General features: G+C 42.5%; 2 protein-coding genes across 3 annotated transcripts; one reads left to right on the plus strand and one right to left on the minus strand.

Moving 5' to 3' along the window:
* Nucleotides 1–695: 695 nt before the first annotated feature.
* On the minus strand, nt 696–15433 carry LOC311001155 (nuclear receptor ROR-beta-like). The gene is made up of 10 exons (XM_083992159.1): nt 14996–15433; nt 8210–8295; nt 7952–8093; nt 6896–7429; nt 5807–5928; nt 5465–5597; nt 4880–4987; nt 4038–4148; nt 3360–3472; nt 696–3269 (listed from the first exon to the last, which is right to left on the minus strand). Exons 1-10 carry the CDS (start codon nt 15000–15002, stop codon nt 3108–3110), a joined length of 1518 nt encoding a protein of 505 aa, XP_083848285.1. The 5' UTR covers nt 15003–15433; the 3' UTR covers nt 696–3107.
* Nucleotides 8197–27089, plus strand: LOC311001156 (G-protein coupled receptor 35). 2 transcript variants are annotated; one of them, XM_083992161.1, is made up of 2 exons: nt 8197–8325; nt 26202–27089. In XM_083992161.1, exon 2 carries the CDS (start codon nt 26208–26210, stop codon nt 27072–27074), a length of 867 nt encoding a protein of 288 aa, XP_083848287.1. In that variant the 5' UTR covers nt 8197–8325; nt 26202–26207; the 3' UTR covers nt 27075–27089. The 2 variants fall into 2 exon arrangements, with proteins under 2 accessions (XP_083848287.1, XP_083848286.1); XM_083992160.1 differs by lacking the exon at nt 8197–8325 and adding an exon at nt 25287–25306.
* The last annotated feature ends 11 nt before the right edge of the window (nt 27090–27100 follow it).

A 27100-nucleotide genomic window follows, 5' to 3' on the forward strand; every position in this document is an offset into this window, starting at 1 on the left:
GGGTTGTTTACTTGCTTCCAATTATTATTTTTTGTTGGTTATTAATCACTAATACAGTCTACAGGGGCTGCTAGGCTACCCCGTATGTTGTTGTTGTCTGTTGTTGTATTGTTGTATTTTTAACTGGACCCAGAGTCTGTTCTAATAAATTATCTATCTATCTATCTATCTATCTATCTATCTATCTATCTATCTATCTATCTATCTATCTAATTGATAGCCTACAGTTAGGCTAGTGCAGGGCTTCTGCCCCTATGTGGCATTTTGCCCCTAAAATTTAAGGCAGTGCAAGTAGATGTTTTATCCACTTGTGCATGTGCAACCAGTACCGTAAATCTGTTTTATTTTTAACACTGGTGAAACTTGGAAGGGGCGACTCAAAGAATCTGGTAGCCTATCTGTCGTTACAGGTGGAAGGCCAATGTGTGTGAGGAGGAGGATCATGGAAATGTGAGTATTTGCTTTGCAAGTCGATTTATGTCGTGCACCCCTACATTTTCTGCTTGCGCTCCTAAAATTTTAAGTTAGGGGTCACTGTACTCCTAGTAAAAAAATGTTAGCGTGGGGCCCTGTGTTATAGCAGCTTGAAAAGAATGCATCTTGCAATTGATGATAATAATGATAATAATTTGTTAACACAAACACACATTATACGTGTTCATTGATATGACAGCGAAACAACACTCAACAAAGTATTTCAAAAGAAAAAGAAACAATTTATTACATTCTTAAAACCACATATAAGGTATCCCATTGGACAACAATATATATCGAGCTGTGTGACTTGGACTAGTAATATACCTCTTGTACATTTTGTCATACAGGGAAAGAGAAGGGTGACAAACTATTGTTTTTTGTTTGTACTTTTCCTAATCTTTCTTCAATTTAAAAAAAATAGATCACTGACTTTACAAGACAAAAGTGGAGACATGTAAAGAAAAAGGTGGATAAAAGACTGACAAATAAATGAAAATCACAGCAAAAGAAACATTAAACCCCAATAATGAAATCCATTTTTTAAGTCCAACTGATTTGTTTATTTTTTTTTATCTTTTAATTCCTATGTCTCTTAAATTTATTGTTACAATATTAGGACAAACGGGAAGGGCGTTGACACTTTGTGAGTAACATTCACAAAAATAGAACTTACGTCCACAGTGATTATGGTTATGGGTCTCATCTTAGGTGCAAAGGTGTGAAGAGTACAAGGCTAAAAGACGACACTGGTAATAAAGGGACAAGAGATCACAGCTAGCTCCCTGAGTGGCAAACAGCAGGTCCTTAGACTCTGCTCACGAACTTCACAGCACCCCAAGTAAGACATTATAATCATCTCAATGCTATTACAATGTGTGATATTTCTGCACATGAAAAATGTAAACAGTTATGGATGATCTTGTGTGACTGATGTGGAATAAAAAACTAAAATATTAAAACAGATTGACTGAAAACTATTAAGTCTTACTGGCGTTGAGGCCCAACTCAGGGGGGCAGCTGGTAGCTCTGTCTGGCCTTAGACTAGTGTCCAGTGAGAAAGAGGAAAGTATAAGTGCTTGGTATTTGGACAAGTGTTGGGTTAAGGGACTAAAGGAGAGGGGAACAGCAAATGTACAAAATAATACAGTTGCTCCAACCAGCAGGGAGGTTTTATGATACATATTATGGACCATCGTCATCCCGGCCTTTAACCAAACATGAAACATTATGAGTGACAGACAGTTATATTACACCTTACTCCTCTGACTGCTGGTTAGAAACAGGGGCGGGGGAGACCCTGCGTGTCCCCTTTTTTTTTTTTTTTACAGTTCATGAAGTCATCTTTTGCCTTGCTTTCTCTGTTACTTAGTGTCCTGTTTGTCCTCTTGTCTCTTGAGGCAGGGGGACAGCAGCAACAGTGCAGACTGAAAGCTCTCCATTTAAATGCAAGGCAAAGTTTTTTCGCCTTTGTTTGGGTACACTGCCTCCCCTGCTGTGTCGTATCTGCAACAAGTGTCCACCCCATCTCTTGCGCAATGCCCGCGCCTAACCCAGTTGGGTTTGCCGTCACGGGCAAGAGGGGGTTGTTGCTACGGAAACCTGAGAGTACTGTCAAGAGAGGAAAAATTGTCCAGAAAAAGAGTCCAAAAATCCACCATCCTCACGCATCCATCTTTTTTTTGTCCTCTAACTTCTTACTATCCACTTTTCTCTCCCTTTCTCTCTGAACTGAACACACATTCTAACACTCTCCATATACTTATATAGTCATCTATTTACATTCTTATTTAAAATATTTGTTTATAAATGTGTATATAAATTAAAGATAATTTCATCTTGTCCTGTCTCTAAGTGGCATTTACAAGGAAAGGGGTGTGTGGGACTGAGGTTTCTCATTGCATTACAAGAGCCTACAAAAAGGCAGCACCGAACACCGTCTAAATGTGTGAAACTGGTTCTCAGCTGATGAAGGTCAGCCTGAGCCATGAGTTAATATCATATCTGTGTGTATGTCTTTCTATGTCAGAGAAAAATGCTCATGATCTTGGTCCCTAAGTGATGGTCAGTACAAGCATATTGTCTGTATGAATACATATCTGTACCATACTGAGATGTAGAGAGATGTATTGAGCTGTATTAACAGTGAGACCTGTTGATCACGACTTCATTCTAATACTAATGTGTAAAACTCTGTCTCTGAGCGGCAGGGTTGTACATTCACTGTTGTTGGGTTCTGGTGTGTGCACTGGTGCTTTTTCATGAGGTACATTCATAACTGGTTGGGTGATCCACTGTGGATCTGATCTTAAACAAGTGTTAGAACTTGGAGCTTGGAGCTGTTACATGCTAAGTGGGCTGCTGTGTTAGTATTACGGTGCCCATCCGCTTGTTGTTAATGCTACAATTTGCAAAGGACCATGAGCATGTGTGGTCTGTAGTGTAAGGTGCTTTGCCTGCTGGGAAAGCGGAGGACTACTTTGGGATCATGGGAGACGGAGTATTAAAAGTCCTGGATTGTCTCTTAACTGCTGGTTGTTGAGCTTCAACATCTCTATCCTTCTTTGTCTCCTCCTCTTGCTTCCCTATCTCTGAATACACTGTCTCCATCTATCTTTTGTTTATCTGTCTGTCTAGCTGTCCGTGGAGTCCGGCAGAGACATCTCGCTGCCAAACACCTCCCTGTACAGTGGTGGGAAACTGTAGGCGGTCTCCGGGTGGACCAAACGGAAAAACTCCAGTTTATCGATGTGGAGGTTACAGATAGACTTCATTGTGGGCAGCATGGATACCATCTGTGGGGACAGAGGAGGTACAGAGGTCAATGTCTGTGCTGTGTACATAACTGTATGTGTTTAAGAAGAGTGGTGACTGTTTGTCTTTACCTTGTCCAGTTTCTCATCAGAAGCGCCGCTGTTCTGTAGACTGTGCTGCAGAGCCAGGTAGACTTTCTCCTGGAGTTTCTGAACCTTTTGGCCTTCTGTCAGCCAGGGTCGGTCTACATGACAGAAAATATTATCCCTTTAACACCAGAATCAGAATGACTTTATTGTCATTGCATGTTCAACATACAACAAAATTAGCTGTCTCTCATAAAATAACAAAAGAAAAGAAATGGTATCCACGCACTCTACTCAACCACACGCACATACAATTTGTTCAGTTTCTTTCGAAACTCGGTTCATGCAATATGATGTAAGTGAAATATTCAAGCCAAAGACATTTCTGTTTGGGTTGCACATGTAGTATTTGGTTTGTTTGGAAACTGAAAATGGCCTGGCCATGGACTCTAAAGAAATCTGAAGAATAAACCACAATAATAAACTGAAAACCTTCATTTTAGAGACATCTGCAAGAAAAAATTGACAGTAAGAAAAACTATTGTGATGACCGTTGATGTTGTTTATCCTACACTTGTTTTTGAATGTCAGAGCGGCCTTCTTTACTAAAGATAGAGAAACACTCAGTACATCGCTATTATTCTGCAGTGTAACAAGCACTTCCTCTTGAACGTGTTTGGGTTTGTGGTAGAGAAGAAAGACGAACAGAAGAACAATAATCACCTGGGGATAGAAGGACGGCAGCGCTGAACAGAGCCATCTCTTCATCAGATAGCTGTAGACGGCAGAGTGCTTTTCCAAGGTCTAACACTGCGCTGACCAGATCATCACACCCTGCACAAAAACAGGACATAGTTTAATAAACTGACAACAGCTTGAAAACATCAGCAGCCCTTCCTCATTAGATGCAAGAGATAACCGGGAAAGCCGACAGCGTGAAAAGACTGATACACCACCTCCAGTGAAGGTTCCCACAATTAAATTAAACCAATTTCTCTTAAAGCCATTAACATCTATCTGACCTCCCAGAAATTACAGGTTCCCAGTCTTTTAAAAAAAATCAATTAAAAACATCTAACAATGACATACTGCTGTGCTGAGTTACACAACAGACATTTTAGCTAATGTTTCCTCCAATTACTTTAACACACTGTTTACTTTTGTGTTAAATGGTGTTTGTTGCACAGTTGGTGGCACTAAAGAGGCAAATTATTCAGAAATTGAGGGCCAGCATGCTGTCTAAGATTTTCCAATTATTTAGCTCTAGCTTTAACAAACTGCTGTTGACAAGATTGACATTGAAAAATATTCAGGATTGTTTTAAGAAGAATTATCACAGTCATTTAAGTTGAAATAAAGAATTTTGTTAGTCGGTAAAGAGGCGCATCTCTGCAAGCTGTTCATAATGGATTGAGAACTGTGGGAGTCAGGGCATTTTTTTTTACACAGTGAAGGTAATTATTGCAGAGTGCGTATGAGACTTAGAAAACACATGAAAAACACAAGATGCTTTAAATAATGTTTTCAAGGCTTCGGCTATGGCTACGTTCCCATGCGATCCTCACCAAGTGCTTTGAAGAACTGGGCTGAAGCAAACTTCCCATTGAAGAAAATGGTGCTGTTGTTGACGTTGAAAGACCGGCACATGCGTATGAGCAGGACCTCCAGGCAGCCTGAAATGGTAGCCACAGATAGAGGCAAACACATGGAGAGATGGGGGCATGGAGAGAGAGAGAGGGGAGTAAAGAGAAGAGGGGGAGAGAGAAAGTCCAAGATACTCCAACACACAAAACACACAACAAAATGTAAATAATTTTGACCCAGATTGGCGCAACAGCATTTACAAGATGTTTTTTTTTTTTTTTAACAGAAGTTCAAAGCATTTGCACAGTGAACAAAACATCAAACATTAAATGCATTTCATGTTACAGATATGTGTTGAACAGATGCAAAGAATAATTGTAAATTTTTGTTTACAGAATTGTGGAGTTCACAAAAAACAAAACAAAAGCAAAGGTAGAAGGTTGGAGACAAAAAGAACAGGAAGGAACTAAAGTTAGCAAGTTTCAGACTCAGAGTGTGGAAACATACTCATATACAATACTCAGTGAAGTATTAGAAATTTGAACATTGTCAGATTGTGCACTGACCTGCTTTCAGCAAAATTATCTGATCATTCTGGCACAGGTCCATGAAGCCAGCGATGCGTTTGGCAAACTCCACCACGTACTGGATTGCGTTGGTGATGTGGTGTGCACACTGCTGCCACATCCACTCGGCTGACTGAAAGAGGGACACACAAAGAAAACATGTGAGTATCCCAAGTGCCCATTAACGTGAATTAAACACAAATTAGTTGTTTGAGATCAGATCAGATTCAGATACTGATTAAATTATCTGTATGGAGGCTAACGAGCCTAGTACTGATACATTTGCAACATTAATGCTGTGAATGATTGTGATTGTGTGACAGAAGACTTGAAGACCTTTACCTTGTTCTGGAAAGCACGTGTTTCCTCGGGTGTGTATTGTACCCAGGTGAATCTCTTCATGTCTTCAGCGCTGTACTGACACGTCTCCAAGTGAGATTTGACGATACTCTGAGTGATGCGCTCTAAAAAAACAAAACAAAAACAAGTACATCCACATCAGTGCTGCCTCACTCATATTATTTGGTGGTGATGGGAGCAGGTTTTGTGCATCGGAGACAGAGAGAGGGCAGTGGAGTGTAACAGTGGTTGTTTACATATCCACAGATCATGGCAGCGTGACCTTGAATTACCCGCTAAATGCTTTACAACACTCTGCTGTAACATCAGCAGGCTACTGGCTCCTCTGTGCATCGTTTTTTTCGGCACTTATTACACCCAGCAGACACAATATTTACTCTCTCCCTCTTTTAAAAGTTCCCTGAGCCGATTTCAAAGCCTCGCTCCAGTTTGTTGTTAACGGGAACCATAAAGATGTAAAATAAAAAACAAATGCATTCCTCCTCAAGGTCTCTGGAGACACCGTCTCTATAAAAGCTGCTGCTTCTTTACCTCAAGAAATACCACAGAACTCCATCCTCACCCTTTTATCTGTCCCTGATTTTGATGAGCTTGTGCTGGTGTACACTATCTATCTGTTTCTTATCGCTTGTTTCTTACTTGTTTGTTTTGCCCCTGTAATCGTGCCCTTGTCCTGTTTTGCTGTTCTATCTGCCATGTATTATTTTTTTCTTTTGCAACCTATTTATGAGATATGTCCTTGTGCTGTATCATTGTTTTTCATTGAATTCACTTTGCTTTTAGAAATTCAATTCAATTTAGGTCTATTCAATTTATTATATAACTTTGTTTTGCTCATTCTCAGCAAGGCATAGTTGAAAATATACTGCAAATTCTCTAACAAAAGCAAGTAGGGAAAAAAACTAAATAACTACATTACCATGCAGTACATTTTTATATTTATATAATACATTTATATAACATCTTGTTAACAGTAAACTCTCCTGATTCTGTCTCCAGCTGCTAAAGAGTTTGTGGTATTCTAATGCACGCTATGAAAAATGATTTGTGATCCTACATGTTTGTACTCACCAAGGTCTGTTATTGAGCAGTCATCAGGCAGATGGTCCAGCAGTGCATGTGTGTGTCCCAGCAGATGTGTGTGAGAGTGTGTATGCAGGAGCTGTATCCCGTTGCCGTCTGGCCCGTCCAGCATAGTTTGCTGCGGGGAATTCTGATTGGACAAGGATGAGGAGGAAGAAGAGGAAGACGAGGACGATGAGTTGGAGGTGTTCCCGGTGCTGCCTCCTCCGCCTCCGAGCAGCTCCAGGTTGCAGTACTCGCTGGCCTCCTCGGGGGTCAGCGGCAGGTCGAACAGGTCGGGCAGCGCTGCGATGTCGTCCAGGTCGCTGAGGGTGGAGCTGGAGCCCCCGCTGCTGTAGGATCGGCTCAGACCCTCTTCGCCATCCTCCCCGCTGCCTCCGCACACTCCGTCCTCCCGCGGTAAGGACAGAGTCGTAGAGCCGCCGCCACCAGAGCTCGCACACTCCTGGGACTTCTGGTGCTTTTGAACCTCAGCATAGAGGCTGTCACGCTGCTTCTTTGACATGCGACCGAACTTTACAGCTGCAGAGAGAAAACACAGTTTATTATTATAGTAGACATACAAGAACAGATTGTTGTCACGTTTTGCAATTTTTATGTGGCAAAACTATAAATTTCAAAATATCTGCAGCTGTAACCATTTGATTGTATTGTATTCTACTCTCACACAGATTCCTTCTGCCACCTTATCCACAAGAACTGTATGTTCCAGTCCCTATATCCAGTTTGCATTATGACACTTGATCCCCTCTCCATTATGTATAAATACTGTATTTGTTTTCTCTCTGCAGTCCGCAGAAAAGGGAAGCAAGTGGTGAACCTTGTTACAAAAGCTGATGTGTTCCACTACTTGCCAGGGGCTTCAAATTCTCCTCCTATCAGCTTTAAATTAAAGGCCTATGCGCTCCAGGCTCTACCCCCTAATGTAAGGGAGAGTCTCAGTTTAACCAAACTCAGCTGGGGTGCATTTTTTAAGTTTACCACCGAATGTCATGGTTTAAGGAAGTATGTGTGGAGGGTACAGTGTGTTCTTCATGTGTTTACCATCTCTGCTCATGCCCAAAGCCAGACACTTCTGTAGGCGACAGTGCTGGCAGCGATTACGGTTTGTACGGTCAATCAGGCAGTTCCTCTGGCGGGAACACGAGTACATGGCATTGTTCTGCTGGCTGCGACGAAAGAAACCCTAGATGCACACAAACACACGTACACAGACACTGTAAATGACAGCACAGTTTGAATAAAACATGAACGTTTTTAAAGTTTGGGAGCGCTGGTTGACTCTCTGTGTTTCCTCCTCACCTTGCAGCCTTCGCAGGTGATGACTCCATAGTGGATTCCTGAGGACTTGTCCCCACAGATCTTACAGGGGATGACCTCGATTTGAGCTGCAGGACCAAAGACAACAACATAGAGAGGTCAGAAAGCTGCTGCATAACGCGTCTTAGATTTTACACAGAAAGCTTAAATTGAGTGCTCAGTAAGGTGCTGCCGAGACATCTTTGGCTTGTTCAACCAAGTCATACGGTGAAAGGTTGCCAAAAATAGTTAATGACTAAATGCAAACGCGCATTAAGTAACATGATGCATTCATTGTAACACACACACACTCTCAGAAACCTATAGTTGGCATAGATTCAATATCTGATTCACAGTAATGACAGTCAGTGGGACTTATCTGAATGCTCTTCTGAACCACTGCTAAAAAACCTCTTTGACCTGAGCCCTACATACTTTTGAAACTCTTGTTGTTTTATTTATCAGTGAAGGGTCTGCAGTGTACTGTTGTTTTTGGACAGGCCTCTTCTTCTTTAGTCTCATTAGATCAGCATCTAATTTTACCCAGTAGCCATTTCTGTCACTTAACACTTTCACTTTATCTGTTGCATTAATGACACATTGTCCATAAACATTTGAGCCATAATACACAGTAAACACCGTCCAAACCTGGCAAAACAGTTTAAAACCCAATATTGTTTGTTTGACTGAAATGAGACAGAGCAGGATTTCCTCTTGCTTAAAGACATTTTGCTTTTACTTTTCCATCCTGAAATACAATCAGCCCTTTACAGTTTCTCCATCACTGTAGTGCAGACCAACCGCACAATTTTCAGATCTCTTCTTTTGCACGCCATTTCTCTTCTCGCTATCATGTTTTCTCCAGCTATAAACCTCTGACAAAATAGGGTTCTTTGTATCTTCTATAGTCCTTAAAAAAGGTTGCCCATGCTTTTATCTCATCACAGTCAGACGGCTGTTTCTCCGTGTACTCATCGCTCGGTAAGAAGGCCATCTCCTGTCTCCTGCTGATACAAAACCCAGCTGCAAGGCTTTTGACAATTTCAATCAGTTCTTGTGTTACAACTATTCCCTCCTCCCTTTTCTGAGAGGCCTGGATTTCAAATTTGAATCAAACATTTCACTGATAATATTATAGGCTTTAGATACAAAGATATATTTAATGTCAGTCCTCTTTGTGCAGCCTGTGATCCTTGGGTGGGTCCTGGTTGAAACAGGTTCCTATGAATCCCTTTCTTGTAAAAGCAGTACTTCCTTTCATCTGGAGGCCTTCATCTGGACACAATGTTTTACTGTTTGTCATTGTATTTTCTTCTTCCTCTCTTTTATGATGCTCTAAGATGTCTGATCTTTGCTGCATTGTTTGGTAGAACACATGATTAATTAACAACACTATGCAAATTATGCATGTGTTGTTATTCGTATTAGATAATCATTAACACATTTTCGAAGAAACAGGTCGCAACATGAGTCATACCCTGTTCTTTGCGCCAGCGTGTAGAGCAAAGTACAGAATGTAACAGCGTAACATCAATTAAGTCACGCAATTTCTTTTTCTTTTTTTCTCTTGATGGCAACAACCATTCCACAAGTGAGTACACGCAGTGCAAGAGAAGATAACTTGCCATGAACTGTGTTTGTCTGCACCCTGTATGTGGCCCCCATGAGGGAAGAGAGTACACAAACAGACATGCAATCACATGACACTTGCACATATGACACATACACAAAGACTCCTTCTTTCTTGATTGAAATATCACAAGACAGTTGCTGTTCAGCTTTACTGTCCGTGCAATATTTAGACCTATTTACAAAATCAGTATTTGTGCTGCCTGTGTTGGGACCATGTACGGAAAACCGCTCAGTGATTGGGGAGGAATTGTTGCACTCTTAGGTACTGGAAAACACAACTTTTCCATCCCTTTTCGCCTTTAATGACACAGTCGGCTGTCTCCACTCCTAAACTGTTACTAAAATACTCCAACTGATCAGGGCAGCTGCAGGCATGCAATGGAAAAATATCTCCCTCCCTCCTTCTCTTTCTCTCAGGTTCCCCTCCACCCCTCCCTCATCTCTCGATTATATAACTCCTGTCTGTGAGCATTCCTCACAACACTCATTCAGCGGGCTCACTCTAGCAACACCGAAACCCCGCCCTCCTCAGACTCTCTCTTTCCCACTGGCTGAGCGGCGTTCCAGCCTCCTTGGTATTGGCTGAGTCATCCGTCACTCAAGCGCGGTAGCCTGTCAGCCCATGTGGACATTCTGTCCTACTGACACACTTTCCCACTGCAGGGGGAAGAGGGAGGGAGGGAGGAAGGCGAGCGCGTTCCCGGGCACTCCGCAGACCAGTTTTAAGGTGGAACTATAGCAACCATCAGACTTCCCCATTTAATATTTCCCCTAAGGCCAATACCCGGCATTAGAAAACTGACTATGTTACATAACAGCTAAATTAACAAGAGGGAAGATGATAACAAGCAAAGAAAAACTGCTCATACCTGTTCAGTTACTACGCAACAGAGCTCTCTTAAACCAGTTTCTCAGAAGTCTATTTATGTGTTGAGTGATTGCTTTACAATGATCATGCATTGTCTTGTGTTATTAGTATAAAACCACATTTGATTTGACCATAACAGCGTGTACTGTAACTGGCTACAGTCCACTCAAAGCAGACAAACTCTGAACTTGAATGTCAGCTATTTAGCCCCCACCCCTCTCCCCAGTCTTCGACACTGAGCTTCTGCTTCAACCCAGTCTATTCTTGTCCTGTGCTGAGAGCCAGAATTACACAGATGCCCAGCCACCCACCCCTGTTGCTACAACCACTCATAGGCTACATGCTTTCTCACTCCTCTTCTCTTATTGACCGCGGATATCCAGACAAAACCCAGAGACAGTAAACCCAGATTCATCTCCCTAATGTTCCTTTATATAACAAGATTTTCTCATTTATTAACTGGTAAATGAAAAAATACTGTGCAGTTAAACCAATTACCCACATGCAATGAATTAATAAGTGCAGAAAATGAACAGGGATATCTTGAATGGCTCAGTGATCCAGTAGAGACAAAAAATAGAGCTGTAGATAACAATGATTTAAGTTATTAAATACTTATATATTATTTTCTTCATAAATTGATCAATTATTTGCTCTACAACATTTTCAAACCTTAGACCAACTGTCTGCAACCCAAAAGTAATCAGCTTACTATTATGCAAGTCTAAGAAAACCACCACATTTGCATATTTCAGAAGGTGAAATCAGTCTATTCAAAAGATAATTATAAAATGTTGCCAATTAATATTCTGTACATCTACAAATTGAGTCATTTGCTAAAAACATTGTTATGAGATGAATTCATATTGAAAATAAGCTTAGTAAACAGAAGACAAATTCAACTGACAGTGCTTTTAAAAGCAGTAGTCAGACTTAAAGAAACATTTACCTTTAACCCTGAATATCATTGTTGACCTGTGCTACAACGCCAGTCTGAGGCATCTGACCTTTAGCACTGCGGAGTGATCCAGCATTCCAAGACCATCAATACTAACTCTGTTTTCTATTGTGTTGCATAAGAGACACGTAGCACTTCACCTTTATTACCCACTGACACGGTAACTTACAAAATGTTAGCAGGGATGCAGTAAATGAGGTAAAATAGCACATGTGGCGAGCACAGAAAGGTGTTTGATCAGTTGGACAGCTAGTTTGTGTGGCACACCCAAGCCTGTCCACCAAATAAACTGGGAGCAGATGATTTTTAATAGCTCAGCTACAAACACGTTGGCCCCAGTGTGTTTATCAGTCGGCTAAATGTGTAACTGCCTTATCTCTGCAAAAGCCTAATTCAGTATGGGTGGGGCAGGGAGACGCAGTAAAAAAAAAAAAAAAAATCACTGACTTTGTGCTTCCAATAGTTCAGTTCTCTGTATCTAATGTGGAGCAAACAGCCAACAATTCTCCAACTGGAGCCTCCTGCCAACAGTCAGTGTGTCAGTGTGTCAGTAGTGTGACAAAGAGTAATAAATGTATTTTGACCGTCCACATGTGCGCAGACACATATGCGTAGAAACCAACCACACAAACCACTTCCCCATTTTAGAATTGAACAGACAATTTTAACATGAGTACATTTTGTTCGTGTTTGCGAGTTAAACACGTCACAATAACGTGCAGGACTGCTACCAAGCAACAGATTGACTCAGGGCTTGGTTTCTTTTAATATTACCTGCTCGTACAAATGACTGACAGCATAGGAGGACTCACTCAGGAGGAGGTGGGGGGCCTTGTGTTTGAGCTGCAGACATTAACAGCACTGAGGCACTTGTTGTGTCATGCCTCGCAGTTGGGCGTAGGCTTACAGTGCAGCACCGAGCTAGATCACAACAGCCCACTGTGGACATCCTTGTTCTTCAAGTGGGGAGATGTTTTTCCATATTATTTGAATTTCCGCATTATTTTATTAACTCCTACGTTACCTCTGTCATATCCTCATATACATAATAAAACATTGTTTCCACATCCCCTGGCTGAATCCAGGAAGGCCACTGTCTTACTGCTTATACTTTTTACATTGTAGCTCACACAACTCTCACTAAACACTTATATGTCACCCTCTAGGGATGATCCCATTTAAAATACAATGGTGCTGAGACTCAGCATATACATATTTACAATGTGGCTCTTAGGCTGTTGGTGCATTCAAATCGGAGCCTCTATTTTAAAAGATGCAAATACCAGTGGAGGCCAAGCTGAGGCCCACAGAGGGGGGTGTAGAGCGCAGCTAAGAATTTCATAGGCCTCCTCCAGCGAGTGTCAGTGTATGACATGAGTCTTATGATCTTTCACTATGTTTACATGTACTGAATGAAGTGCACTCTTCTGTCCAGTGTAATGTGCCAGAGGAAGTGTCAGAGGTCGCGACATCACAACAGGCTTCTTAAAGTCTGCAATCATGCCAGGACTGCTGGAATGACTCAACAATTTGGACGAAAATGATCCTGGTTACAAATATGCACAAGCATGTTCAAACTGGGATAAAAATGCTGACATGCTTTTCTGCTGAAACCCAGTGACTAACCTACATTTTCACTGCAATAGGCTAAGAAAGGGCCATGGTTTGTTTACATTTGGATATCCTGCCAGAAAAGGACCCTCCCTCCACCAGAGGCCCCCTCTGCTTAGTCCTTCCTCCCTCTCACTCTCTCTCCCTCTCTCCCACTCACTCCCCCTTTTACAGCAAGAATTCATCTCTTTCCTCCCCTACCAAATCGTAATAAAAAAGAAAACTACTTAATCTAATCTCCTGTCCAGCATGATAAAAGTCTGTAATGTTGGCCTCGTTCAGACCAAAATCCCCTTCAATGCACCAGGACAACAGAACCAAACATGAGTAAATAGTAAGAGATAGCTTGTTTAGAAATCTGTGCATGTGAAGCAGAAATTGCTGCAGGTTGATAAGTTTCAGTTTGTATTTTCAGAGGTTATGTAGCTAGGCTAATTATAAATATGATTAATGCACATACATTGTATTATCATACTATAAAAATATACATTTCATCATAGCCTATATTACTTTGACATTACATTTTAGGTCTATTTTTATTCATTCAATTTTTAATCATAAATGTTTTTGAATGTCACAGGCCGTAGCCCGACAGCTACAAACAGCCTGCCTTGTCAATAACAGTCATCTGCTCCCCCACTGCCCAAGTTCAAGCTCAGCCTGTGTCAGGGAGTGACACGTTGTAGGACGCCCGTCACCGAGCGCCTGTAACCGCACATGGTGCTCCACGTCCGGCTGGGCGCTTCCCACAGCCGCTCCCCCTCCCTCCGCTACCAACGCTGTATAATGTTGGGTGACATAACTAGGTCAGTGGAACAGCCAGGTCCCTCTCCCTCTGTACGCTCACGCAGTCGGCCATGCTGGCACAGCCATCACGTCACAACAACACCACAACTACACCAGCACTGCTTGGATTCATCTTGTAAAATTACCAGCATTCATAAAAAAGTTTGCAGGAATCTTTAGGACTGTTATTTTTCAAGATGTAGCTTCTGCTTATTTAAAAAATAGATGATTGCATAGATTGCCAATAAACACCAAAAGTAAAATAAAAAAATAGATAAATGTATTCTTCTTTAGTGCAACTGTGCAAAACTTCCTCTATTTTATGTTCTTAATTCACCCGATAAGATCCCTGATAAAATCGAATAACATCTTGATTACATAATTCTAGCTTTGGTTAACAACAACCTCCCCTCAGCCCCTCCCTCTCCTTATTGCATAACTCTAACATGGATCCTCTGGCAAATTTTGCAGAAGGGCTTCCAGGTGCGACACCACTCACATTTGCTCACAAACACACAGGTTTTGCCCCTGAGATGCAATATGAAGCACAAACATTCATGTGCACGATTACATTTTTTAGTTTTGTTCTGATTGCAATGTAAACAGACTTTGGGGATAATTAAAATAACAAAAAAGAGAATTGCAAAGTGGTAAAGTTAATAGTCCTGAGCACCATGCCTCCAGCTCGCCCTCGCTTGCATGTTGAACTTGAGTGTGGAGCATGCAGCCTTGAGCTCTGTGCAGCGATAATCCAGTCATGAGGGATTAATGCGTACTGGGAGGAAAACAGGCGCACTCGGGTCCCTGTGCGCACACATGTGGCCGTTCCAGCCCGTTCACAAACACACACAACACGCACACACATACACTGCGACGTTTCCCCAAGTTCATCTAGAGGATGCAGGGATTTATTATGACAATGAAAGCAACTTACCTCTCATTTTGATGTTTTCTTTTTCAACGACGAAAACTCGACTACATGTGTCAACTGTGGGTGACAGGATAGAGAATAATGCGCCAGAGTACACTGGCTCTGTCAATATTAACTTCGTCCCGGCTGCAGACAGCTCTCGTAAAGCACGACCCTCAAAAACAGGAGGAGGGGGAAGAGAAAAAAAACTACCCGAAAACTCCTCTCCTTTATCGCTCGGTCAAGTCCGAGCTAAACGAAAGAGTGAAGAAAGTCGCTTTGGATCGCATCGTAACCGACTGTGCGCACTGGCGAATGGATTTGGCTCAACTTTTTTGACAGAATAGTCCCACGGTGGACGAGCGGTGTTTCGGCAGCCCCCCTGCGCGCTGTGACTCTCCGCCTGCTTTCCTCTCAGTCTACCCTGCTAACCTACTTTCTCCAAGCGTGGACTCTCACATGATCTCACTGCCGTCAGCTCCTCTCACAGCTCTCGCGGGGGCGCGCCGTCGGGAGCGAGTTTAAGGTGGCTGGTGCAAATGATTGACTGCACTTCGCTTCTTACTGACTCTCAGCGGTGATCAGTAGTGAGGAATAAAAGATCGCCGCTTCCAGGAGGTGATAGGAAGGCGATAAGTTCTTCTTTCAAACAGATATGACTTTATTGCTCTCTGACACTTCCCCTGACTGGACACCGGTTACTGTAACAGTTGAGCAAAAGCCTGTCAACCTCTCACTATGGTTCATATTTATGATAGATAAATAAATAAATAAATAAATAGATGAAGACAACAAGAAGCTATCTGACAGGTTCTGTGTTTACTAAAGAGTTGACACCTTTGAGTGTTTTTTTTCTTTCTATTTGCCTTGATGGTGTTTACTTGGATGGCTTTATGTAATCGCCTGATGTGCACGAGCTTGCACAAATGTTGCTTTTAGGTGATAGGAATCTCTCAAAAAGCATTAACAGCTGATCATCAATTAATCATTTCTGGTCAGTAAACACATTAATCAGCCCCACAGCAGAATGACATAAGATAGAATAGCACTGGGGACACCTGTTTTGTGAAAAGAACAAGAAAAGAGAAAGAGGGAAATTCATTTTATAGGCAATAAATACACAATATGGAGTTGCTGCATTGACCTTGAGGACGTGTAAAATACTTTACTCGAGCCTGTGCAATCAAACCAGCTTTGTTTCCCTTAGTATGCTCGTCTGCGCTGGGAAGAATAGGCTGCTTTCCCAATGATTGCTCACCATCTTTATACCTATTCTCTGTGGAGTTTCCCCCAGAGTTTACACCCACTGACCTCACAGCGTTTGATTCACAGCTGTCTGGTTCCTGTTTCTGATCTGGACATGCAGGAACATATCACAGGATTACTGCTGTAACAGTTACAGCTTATTTCTTTAACTTCTGTGTATGTGTTTGCATTTCAGCCGCATGCACTGTTTGCCAAGTTTCTTCCCCCAGTAAGTGTACAAAATGATATTATTGGCTCATATGAATCATCTCATGTTTTTTTTTTTTTTTTTTTTCAAAGTTACAGCTCACTTTGCATAGGGTCTATTAATGAATGAGGGAAAAAAAAAAGTATTCATGATGCAGGTTCTGATGTAAATGTGTACTTGGGACAGTGTGTGACTGTTGGTGCTGATTGGGAGGGGGGAGGGGGGGAGGGGGTGTAGAGGGTGGCCTTATGATGCAATGTTCTGGCAGCGATGTTATGAAACAGCATGAAGGCAGAGATTACTCAAACTAGGCTAGTGGAGCAGCCGAGCACAGAGCACCTACAGTCACAGATTCTTTTTCTGTTTCTCTCTCTCTTTCTTTCTCTCTCCCTCTCACACACACACACACAGACGCACATTCCTTTGTTTTTTCCTCTCCAAGCCCCTTTTCCTCTGCCTCTTCCTTGTTTTGTTTTTTAATACGTAATCGCTTATCTCTTCTTGTATTTATACACTTCCTTGCCTCCTTTATGTCAGCCAAAGTGAACCATATCCTCACAGTTTGATGTTGATATTAATGTACACATGTTTAAATCCTTATTTTTTTCCCCTGGCCTTTCCTGCACATTTTTCTTTTTTCGTTCTCAGCCGTTTATGTCTGCTGTTTTTCCCTTTCTCTCCCTCACCCCGCGCACATCTCCTCTAAAGCCCCTCTGTTCTATGTCTCCCTTGACAACGGCAGTGACACTTTGACCTTAGCTCTTACGTAACCGCTGTGCAACTCAGTTAGATGGCAGTGGAAGAGGGAAGAGAGAGAGAGGGAGAGAGGGAGAGAGGGAGTGGGAGGAGGAGGAGGAGGAGGAGGAGGACTTCAGCATGGCTTCGTATATGGCAGACATTTTGTTGCCCGATGATCAAGAGGTGAAGGAAGAGACAAGGAAGGAGGAGAACGAGGAGAAGCAGGAGGATTTTTGTTTGGAAGGCCGCCAGCAGCAGCATAACAGGATGAGGGAGCAGATGGGGGAGGCCTGCAGAAATGATACATAAATGGACGGATATTTACATCATAGGATGTGTGACAACAAGCAGAGCTGTAGCACACACAGGGAGGTGAAATAACCCATGTCCACTTTGCTTTGACTCCTCTCGAGTGTATAGAAAAAGGTTGCCAGAGCAACACGGACACTTAAAGTGACAGGTCTGTGGAGACAGTGATGGACAGTGGTGATCTCCCCGCAGGGAAGCATCATGATATCTTCCCTGGACACACCCACTATGGGACTATTTTAGACTCCCAGTATAGAGTACAATAAGACATTCAGGACGGGAGCTATAGGTAACGGTTACCTGATCGGTGTGCCATTATACAGACACGTCAGCATCAAGGTTTTAAAGTGCAAAGCGTTTCACATTTCTTGTCACTGACTCCTCGAGTGTCAGACAAACAGGCATTTTGTTGTTGTGCAGAATGTCTTGTTGTTAGGAATCACATAAGGTTTCTCCTGATTCAGATCAAAGCAGATGTAGCCTTGTGACTCCCCAGGGTTGAATTTAAAGGCCTCGCTCACATCAAAGACTCTTTGTAGGGATGAGGGACCAACTGTAACTGATTGGCCGCACATGGTTTCAGTGGGGCCCCATGGCCAATCTGTCTGCCTTAGCAGCATCAGCTCCTCGCATTCCAGCCCAACGTCTCACACGGTATACTGTAAAACGCCTGCATGAGCTCCTATGTGAACGGTGGGAATTTAAAGCACATAGATGACAGGCAACATTGTGCTCATGTGCTTTCATTACTATGCTAATTGGTGCAATATCTGTTCATCAAAACACAAACAGCCACAGACACGTAACACACACACACACACACACACACATACATGTACTGGACTGTGCCAGTGAGTTTGCTGAGATTATGTCAGGCTATTTCAGATGTAATCCCCCACTCCCTCTTCCTTCATTTAGTTAATCTCCCTGTTTTCTCCTCTCTGAAAGTACCATTAATCCCCTCCCACCCCCTCCCTGCAGCCATGGCTCTGTAATCTGGAGCTGTGAGCTTTGCTGCGTCACTAGGTCACCGTGTCAGATAGAGTAGCACTGTTCCCTCCTATCACGATCTGCTCATCCTCCTCCACTCGACTCCACTTTACAACCACATCCTATCTCCATATTCTCTATATTTCACTACTTTTTTTTTTATTTTTTTTATCTTTCAGCTCCCGTTGCCCCCCTCTCCACTCCAGCACATCTGTTTCTCCTTTGCTCTCACTCTCTCCTTATCAGTTTCGGTTTTCATACACTCTGCAGCTCATGAGTTTGATAATGCTGCAGAGTATTATATGAGTTCAATCACAGGTCATTGGGTACGGATTTATCTCAGTCAGCATATGCACTTACAGGAAGAGCTCCAACATATATTCCTGTAGTGTCCTTGGCCTGGTTTACACTCAGTTTCACTGCTGAAAATTAGCTGTCGTGAAGCTCTGGTGCAACTTACGTATGACATAACAGAACATTCAACAGGTGGTTTAGAACATCTGCACATCTGACCGTGGGGCATTTCGAGCAAAACCTGAATGTAAGAGATGGAGAAAGAATCACAATCAGACCACTGACCATACATACAAATATTTTTAATTTCATAATATCTTAATAATGATAATGTTTTATGCAAGACCTGAACACGGCATGGTTATGAAATGAGACTTATTTGGGCATTAAAGGCACTGATTTTCTCAATGATGTAAAAAACAACAACAAAGAACCCATTAAAAATTAATATTCTGTCGTAAGAACAGCTTTGGTTTGACGCAACAGATTTATTTATTTATTTTCTTCTCTAAGCTCCTCTCATTCAAGTGCATGAGAGTGCGTTTGAAGTGCCCTGGACACAGTGATGATAGTGATGTCATGTACCTCAGTGCACCAATCAGGACCAAGCAACATGTGAATCAGTTGCTATTGATGGTTGGCGTGTTGTTTTGCCAACATCAATCAAATGTGAAACACACACACACACAGTTTGAAATTCCCTTATATGTAATACCTACTTTTAAAAAAACTAATGTGTTAGTCTATGTAATCATTAACTAACTGCTCACAGCCTGAGTAAAACTGTTTAGACTATATCAGTTTAATTGTTAAATGTGCAGTTGTGTGTCTCTTTCCAACAAACACAATCATGACATTCTGCGTTCACACAATGGAACCACAGCGTTTCATTGCACCTTGACAGCATCTGTTCACAACCACTCTACAGTGAGAGAACAGCAGAGAAGGTATCGGCTTCTGTGTTTCTCCAATACAAATAGTCACATGAATAAAGCTACAGCAACCCTCTAAACAGAGTCCCACTTCTCTAAACAACCACCACACATGTTGTTGTGTGTCTACTAAACCGAACGTATCCTTCTGACAGTTTTCTACATTCAGGCTGCAGGTATTGAAGAGCTTCTTCATGGCTCTTTGAATATGTAACAGATGTGCTGACACACACAGACACACACAGAGTTACACCTATGTTTAAATTTCAACCGTACGTCTAGGCTTGTCTTGACAAACACAACGAGCGGTGAATCTCTCTCCTTTTCTCTTTCTGTCACTCACCGTCTCCCTTGTCCTTTCCCCCACCCTTCCACATCCCTCCTCTTTTGTTCCTTGCAAAGCAGGTTCAGTGTCCACACCCATGACTGCTTGAGTTGAGTACAGGGAGAACCCAATGTGGTATTGACACGTTTATAGGTTTGAACCGTTGATTAAGGTTAACAATAAAAATGTTCAGAACAAAAGACGCGATTGAAAGTGTAAATCTGTTCATAATCACGAATGACGACCTCCGCAGGGACAAACTGTGCAGCTTTGGTCTGTGTCAACATTAACACAGAAATCTGATGCAAATACAAATATGTGCTATGCAAAGATGTGGTAACAGCAGAAAAAAAGGGGGGGGGGGGGGGGGGGGGGGGGGTTACCATGGCAACGGGGCTGTGTTTATCTCCGGTGTGAATCAACGTGCTTTGCCATGTGAACCTGACCCAGTTACACCCAAGGGAGTGTGAATGCACACACACACACACACGCACATGCAATCACACATGGACACTGAGAACACTGCGATATTTCTATTAGCAGTAAATAAGACCAGCTGAACACAGCGAGGCGTGAGAAGTTATTCCAGCATCCTGCACATTTTCCTCAACAGTGACTATTCTCGCTTCCGTTTCGCATTTCTTGCTTCCTCCATGTTTGCCCCGATGACCTACATTTGTGGTGTGCCATCCGCGGGGTGCTGCTGGACACCCGTACTCTCCTTATCTTACTCCCCTTTCATCCGCCCATTTTCTTTTATCCTCCCATATTCCCTCAGATCCTCTATTCCCTTTCATTTCTCCTGCAACACCAGAGCAAACTGCTTTTTGTTCAATCCTCCAACTTCCTCAAATGATCTACTAACAGAAGAATGTACTCAGAAATGATCCTATACTCATCATCCATACATCCAACTAAAAATCACTTGCACATTTTGTCTTTGGCTGTCCAGCCCTGGTTTGATTTCTCAACATGCTGATCTTATTCAGCAACCAGATTTCTTTTGGGTGGGTGGGGGGCTCTGTTCAGCACATAAAAAACACAATGCATTGCTCTCTTTAGATCGTCCCTCTGTTTACCAAGATAAACAGTCTCCATTTGGGTAGCATGGGTGAGTTGGTAATTCAGAATTCAGCTCATCTGTAACCGCCTGGATGACTCATCGCAGCATAAGCCACAGAAACAGAGACACCCAGTGTTGGGACTGTGGTACGACATGCTGGGCTTATGTAATACTTGGACTTTGCTCTTAAGTGTGCACAGCTCTTGAATTTCAGTTCATATCGTCGAAACATTACACACACACATACACAAGTCACAAAAATGGATTTAATGGGGTTAAAGAACTGCAAGTGAATGGAGTGATTGATCTCTGTTAATCTACCCCACACACACACACACACACACACACACACACACACACACACACACACACACACACACACACACACACACACACACAAGAAGTTGCTATATATGTAGCCAGAGCACATATGCAGTAACACTGACACACTTTCAGATGGTTGCACTTGACTGCCCCTCCAAATGTGGAAATGCCCGATCACAGATTGACAACCCGCGCAAACCTTATGCAATACCAAAGCATTATGTAATTCAAAATCACAACAAGAAGCTGGACCGAATCACTGAAGCTCTGGCTGATTAGCGGCTCCATATGGTGCCAGTGATTCATCTAATTTGACGAGCATTTACAAAAGTGCAACTTGTCCTTTGTTTGGCTGATGCGTGTTTGCTCTCTGCTGATTTGGAGGGGGATGTGTCACACCTGTCATTACTGGAGTCGGAGGCTGTGCCATGTTTTTTAGGATCCAGGAGGAAAAAGGGGAAAACGGGAGGCCTGTGCAGAAAGTCTGCATTGCGTCACAGCAGGGAGCAGAGGAAGAAGAAGGGAGAGAAAGGAGACAGGAGGGGGGAGTAGGGGCACAGCAAGGGGAGAGAGAGGTGTGTCTTCACTGACCTAGTTAGAGCGATGGAAACCCCCCCCCCCTCCCCTCCACCCATCTACCCACCACCTCGCCTCACTACTGACGTGTAAAGGGCACTTTCAAACAGTACCAGACAGACAGGAATGAATACAGGGAGGCAGGAAAAAAGAGAAAGCCAAGCAGTTAGAGAGAGAGAGGCAGAGGAGAGGTTGGGGAGGTGGGGGGGGGGGGGGTTGGTGCAGGCCAACAGACAGGCAGACGTGAGTCAAGAAATATGAGATCGACTGAGACCAGCAGACAAATATATCCACAATGATATTCCAGATCCGGGTAGATCTGGGAAATATCTCTGTGAAAACAGGATAAGCCTTAAGGGATTTAAAACAAATTAATGATAACAACAGACTGCATCCGAAATATTGAACCCCTTCATATCCTGCACAATATTAGATTTATACCTTATTTTCTGAGAATAATACCTTTGAAGCATAAAGTAGCTTTTAATAAAATCAGAGCATCTCCCCTCAAAAAATGCAATAACTGCTGGAATACAGGTTGTTATTACCAATAACCAGGATCTAATCTGCTGCCTTTTACGATGAAATCTTAATTGTGAAGGTCACTGCTGCAGAGTGAGTTGTGTTTTACATGTAAACAACCAATGATGCTTTAATTACAAGTCATTCACAAACCGCTGCATTCCCAGAACCGGGCGGCTACACACACAGAACCTACAGTCTAGTCTCCAGCAGGATGATTGTTTCCCCCTCTGGCTTCAAACAGTCCACATTACAGTTCAGAGGCCACAGACTAATGGAGAGAGCTGACTTGTTCGTCTTGAAAGGGCATGCCAAAAACACTTCTGAAACCAAACTGCAGCAACTAAAAATAGGTTTAACTACATCAAACAACAAGTTAAAGGGCAACTCCATACTCCAGACCTTTCTGCTCTGTCATCTGTTTTTGTGTTATGTATTCTCAACTGTTCCGTTTGGCCCGTCCAAAACATTTTCCAGCTCAGGTTTTCAGATTTCCATCCGCTTTCTCTCTCCTCCTCCTCTCCTTTCTTTTTCCTTTTTTCTTTTTTTTAAACACCCTCAGTAGATCGCTGTAAGTGTCTTTCCATCAATTCTTTCCTCTGTTGCTGGATGAACTCTCTCAGCAGTGCATGATTTGATACTGAAATTTTCATCTTCAGTGGAGACTGACTATACTCACCTTGGTGCGTTGCAGTTTTACATTTCTATTCCAGTTTGAACCATCACATACACAGAAAGGTTGAGATCTAAACCTGTATTGTGAGTCTCCTCTCTCACCAATACAATCCTTCTTTTTACTGTCAAACAAAGTTCTTCCTCTGTCTTCAATATTTAAGGCCAATGACACAGATACAGCCATTGTACGCAGTGTTGCCAGGAGCCAGAATCAGTAATCATTTTTTAATTCACTCAGCAACTAAATTTTTCTGTTTTTTTCTCTTTTTTTTTGCGACCATGACCTCATCTCCCCCTGGTTGAAGGCCTGCATGCTACGCTACAAACTAGTACGCCTTTGCTCATTGTTGTCAGCACTTTGGTACAGTGAGGAGCCAATGCTTTATAAAAGATTATGATGCAGGCAGTGATTCGTCTGTGCAGTCTTGTCAAAATATGGTCACGGTTTGAGCAATTCCAGAGTCTCATGAGCTCAGTTTTTCTGTGCTTTATTCTGACAGTAATGTCCTCTGCTCCCGATTTATGGAAATGTTGTCAATCACAAAAACTCATTAAATGAACACGACACAAGCGAAATACTGCAGCGGAGCGATTCTGACTTTGGCATTATCCTCTGTCAACATCCACAGTTTGTGTCACGAAGCATCCGGATGCTTAGTCACCCCAGTGAAAGCACACCCTCTGTCACAACAAGGGAACAAACAAGTGAATCAGACCCCAGAATACAAACAAGCACATAGTTACTGTGAGCAAAGACAAAGCGAAACACAACATTAAAGGGGAATGCATGCACACGCACAAAGAAACATCAGTCAGACAAACACACAAACACACAAACACACAAACAGAGCTGCGCTAAGTCACCGTGTGGCTCCGTTTCTAATTAAGTGCCCATTAAGCTGGATGTCGTTGTCCAGCGTCTGGCTTGTGTATGTGGTGGCAGCCAGACCAGCCTGTGTCCAAGACCCCCCTCCACCCACACACACACACACACACACACACACACACACACACACACACACACCACCGTATGTCCAATTGGATAGAATCACTTTGATGAGGACATGTTGACAAAATAACTCACAAATGTGGAGCAGGTTGGCTGCATGGAGGCAGAGACAGGCCTGCAGATGTGTCCTGATGACTTCATGATCTGTTTCAATTATCTGTGTCTTATTGGATCCAGGAACTTATTTACAAGGGGTCTTTCATAAACAGCGGTTTAATCCATGGGCCTGTGGCTGCTCCCCTGTGACTGTTAGTTGCTGACAAGCTCATGAGAAATGAGATCCCCCACCCCACTCCCTTTTGTTTTGCTCATTAGTTGATGTATGACAATGGAAAATATTGTGTGAGACAAACATTTTCTCAGTCGCCCCTGACACACTGACACACATTTTCCGAGCAAAAGCCCCTTACCTTCACGATGTTAGGTTTTCTGCAAAGATTTGTTGTCGCCTCTTTTCAGCCAACAGAACAAAACACTGACCCATTTCTCTTTACGAGTTGTCACAGTGTAGAGAGGCTGTGTTCACAATCTTTCATTTTGCACAAGGACAAGATTCATTTTTTTCTAATTTCCTTTTCCAGCCTGGTATTTCAAATGCAGCTCTTGACCTCCGATTTTAACCTCAGTCGAAGTGTGACCTTGTTTTTCCTCTTTTTCCTCTACAATACTCTTTTACTTCACTTTACACTTTTTGATACAAACATGTAAATACAAGAGGAGTGACCGAATCGACTAAAAGGAAGGGAAACAGGAAGCCACCGTATATCGTGTGAAAACAAAAATGTGACTTTATTTTTTTGCTGACCAAAGGGCTGCAAAGACGCTACTTCCCTGACAGCAGTTTGCTAAATAATAGCTAAATAAAACTTGCATTGTATGAATGTGGATCATAGCTATTGCACCTGTTCCATGCTCACTTATTGGCAGGTTTTGTACCTCTTTCTGCTGTCAGCTTTTTCTGTCGGCTTCATCATTGCAACCAGTGTTATAATTTGAGACACTGAAACCTAGAAAACCACTGAAGAGAGGAAATGATGAAATGAGTCACACATAGTGTAGATTTTAAAGACAGTCTGTACAGCTGCCATTCCAGTAAGCTTTGTGCACCTGAGTTCAGCTCACTTGGTAAGTTTGAGTTTTTATGGGTTCATTTTGTTTCAGCAACATCAACGCTTCCTTTTCAAACTGCACACACACACAGACATACACATACACACACACACAGATATGTCGTTTAGAGCTGAGACTGCTGCATGGTTACTTTCTGTTTGTTTCTGATCTGATTTTTTTTCTTACATTATTTGTCACCTGGCTACATAAATTAACCCTTGGAGAACATTAGGACAGTTTGAGTTTGAGATGCTTTTGATGGGTTTGAAATATGAGTTTAAACGGGTCTTCATCTGATTTTCTGGTCAGACACAAAAGGAACTGACAGACAATAAGCAGAGTCATCAAGTTCTGTCAGGAAATCATTTTAGTTCGAGGAAGTTTTTTCGTAATTGTATTTTTTGCAATGCAATGCTCTGTTACTGTAAGATGTTATAATGTGGTTTTGGAGCCATACGTTTACATAACCAGATGAAAAGATAAAGGATTTTTTTTTTTTTCAAACCTGTCTTAACACCCACATGCAGATATTTTTAGTTTCTTGTTTTTGTAACCATCGGTCATTTCCATATTAGGTATGAAGCGTAAGAGATTGCACACACACTCATCCATCTTATTTGTTAAAATAAAGTGGATATCTTCTGTTGTTTGTTGCGTTTCCTCCACTAGCTGCATTTCCTGGCTGTGGTGAATGGTTTACGGGTGTAACTCGCACAACACAACTGCCAGTAGTCAGGTGACATTGTGGGTAGTCTATAAGATGATATCTCTGCTTCACCTTTGATACAAATCTGTTTAAATGTAAATGTAAATGCATACTCTTTATTATATGGGATGCTTATACTCAGTAATTTTGTCTTTGTTTAAACTGACATACTAATGACTTTTCACTCATGGCTCCTTCTTACAGATAAATATGTGCACCAGCATCCCCAACATCACCAACATCACCAACTCCAGTTGCAGGGTGGAGATCCTTCAAGGTGTGGCTTACTGCCCTGTGTTTCTCATCGGCCTCCTGGTCAACGCTGCAGCCCTGCGTGCCTTCATTGCAAAACGAAAGTCCTGGACAGACACCCACATCTACATGTTCAACCTGGCCATAGCTGATTCTGCCCTCGTCCTCTTCCTTCCCTTTAGGATCTATGACGCCTTCCTCTGCCTGCCTAAGACTGGATTTTGTACTTTCTTCATGATTATGCATTACGTCAACATGTATGCCAGCATCATGACCACGACTGCCATCAGTGTCCAGCGCTACCTGGTTATAAGGTTCCCTCTGCAGGCCAGAACCTGGAGAAAGAAGAAGGAGGCAGCTTTTGCTGTGTGTTTGGTCTTTTGGGGATTACTTGTGTTAGCAGCTATTGCATTTCAAGGTGAGAACCGCCCCGACAAACTCTGGACATGCTATGAAAGATGTAAAGACGAGCCGCTCAGACCAACGGTTGTTGTGAGTCTGCTCGTCCCGGGCTTCCTTATTCCACTACTGATCATTGTGTTTTGTTCGGGTCGGATCCTCTGTGTTCTGTCGAAGGTGGACAGCACATCAGGGGAAAAGAAAAGCGTAGTTGGTATAGTAACAGCAAACATGCTTGTGTTTATCGTCTGCTACACACCAATCCATCTTGCCTTTCTGATCAACCTTGACGAACCGCCTCTAAACTGGTACGAGGTTCATTCAACTGAGCATCAGATTTTACTAGTGGCTGAATGGATCGCTGCCACAAACTGCTGCTTTGATTCAGTCAGCTATTATTTCTTATTGAAAGAATTTTATTCATGAGTGAGGGGGAGTACAAAACAATTCCC

Source organism: Trachurus trachurus (assembly GCF_905171665.1).
Source record: "Trachurus trachurus genome assembly, chromosome: 17".
NCBI lineage: Eukaryota > Metazoa > Chordata > Actinopteri > Carangiformes > Carangidae > Trachurus > Trachurus trachurus.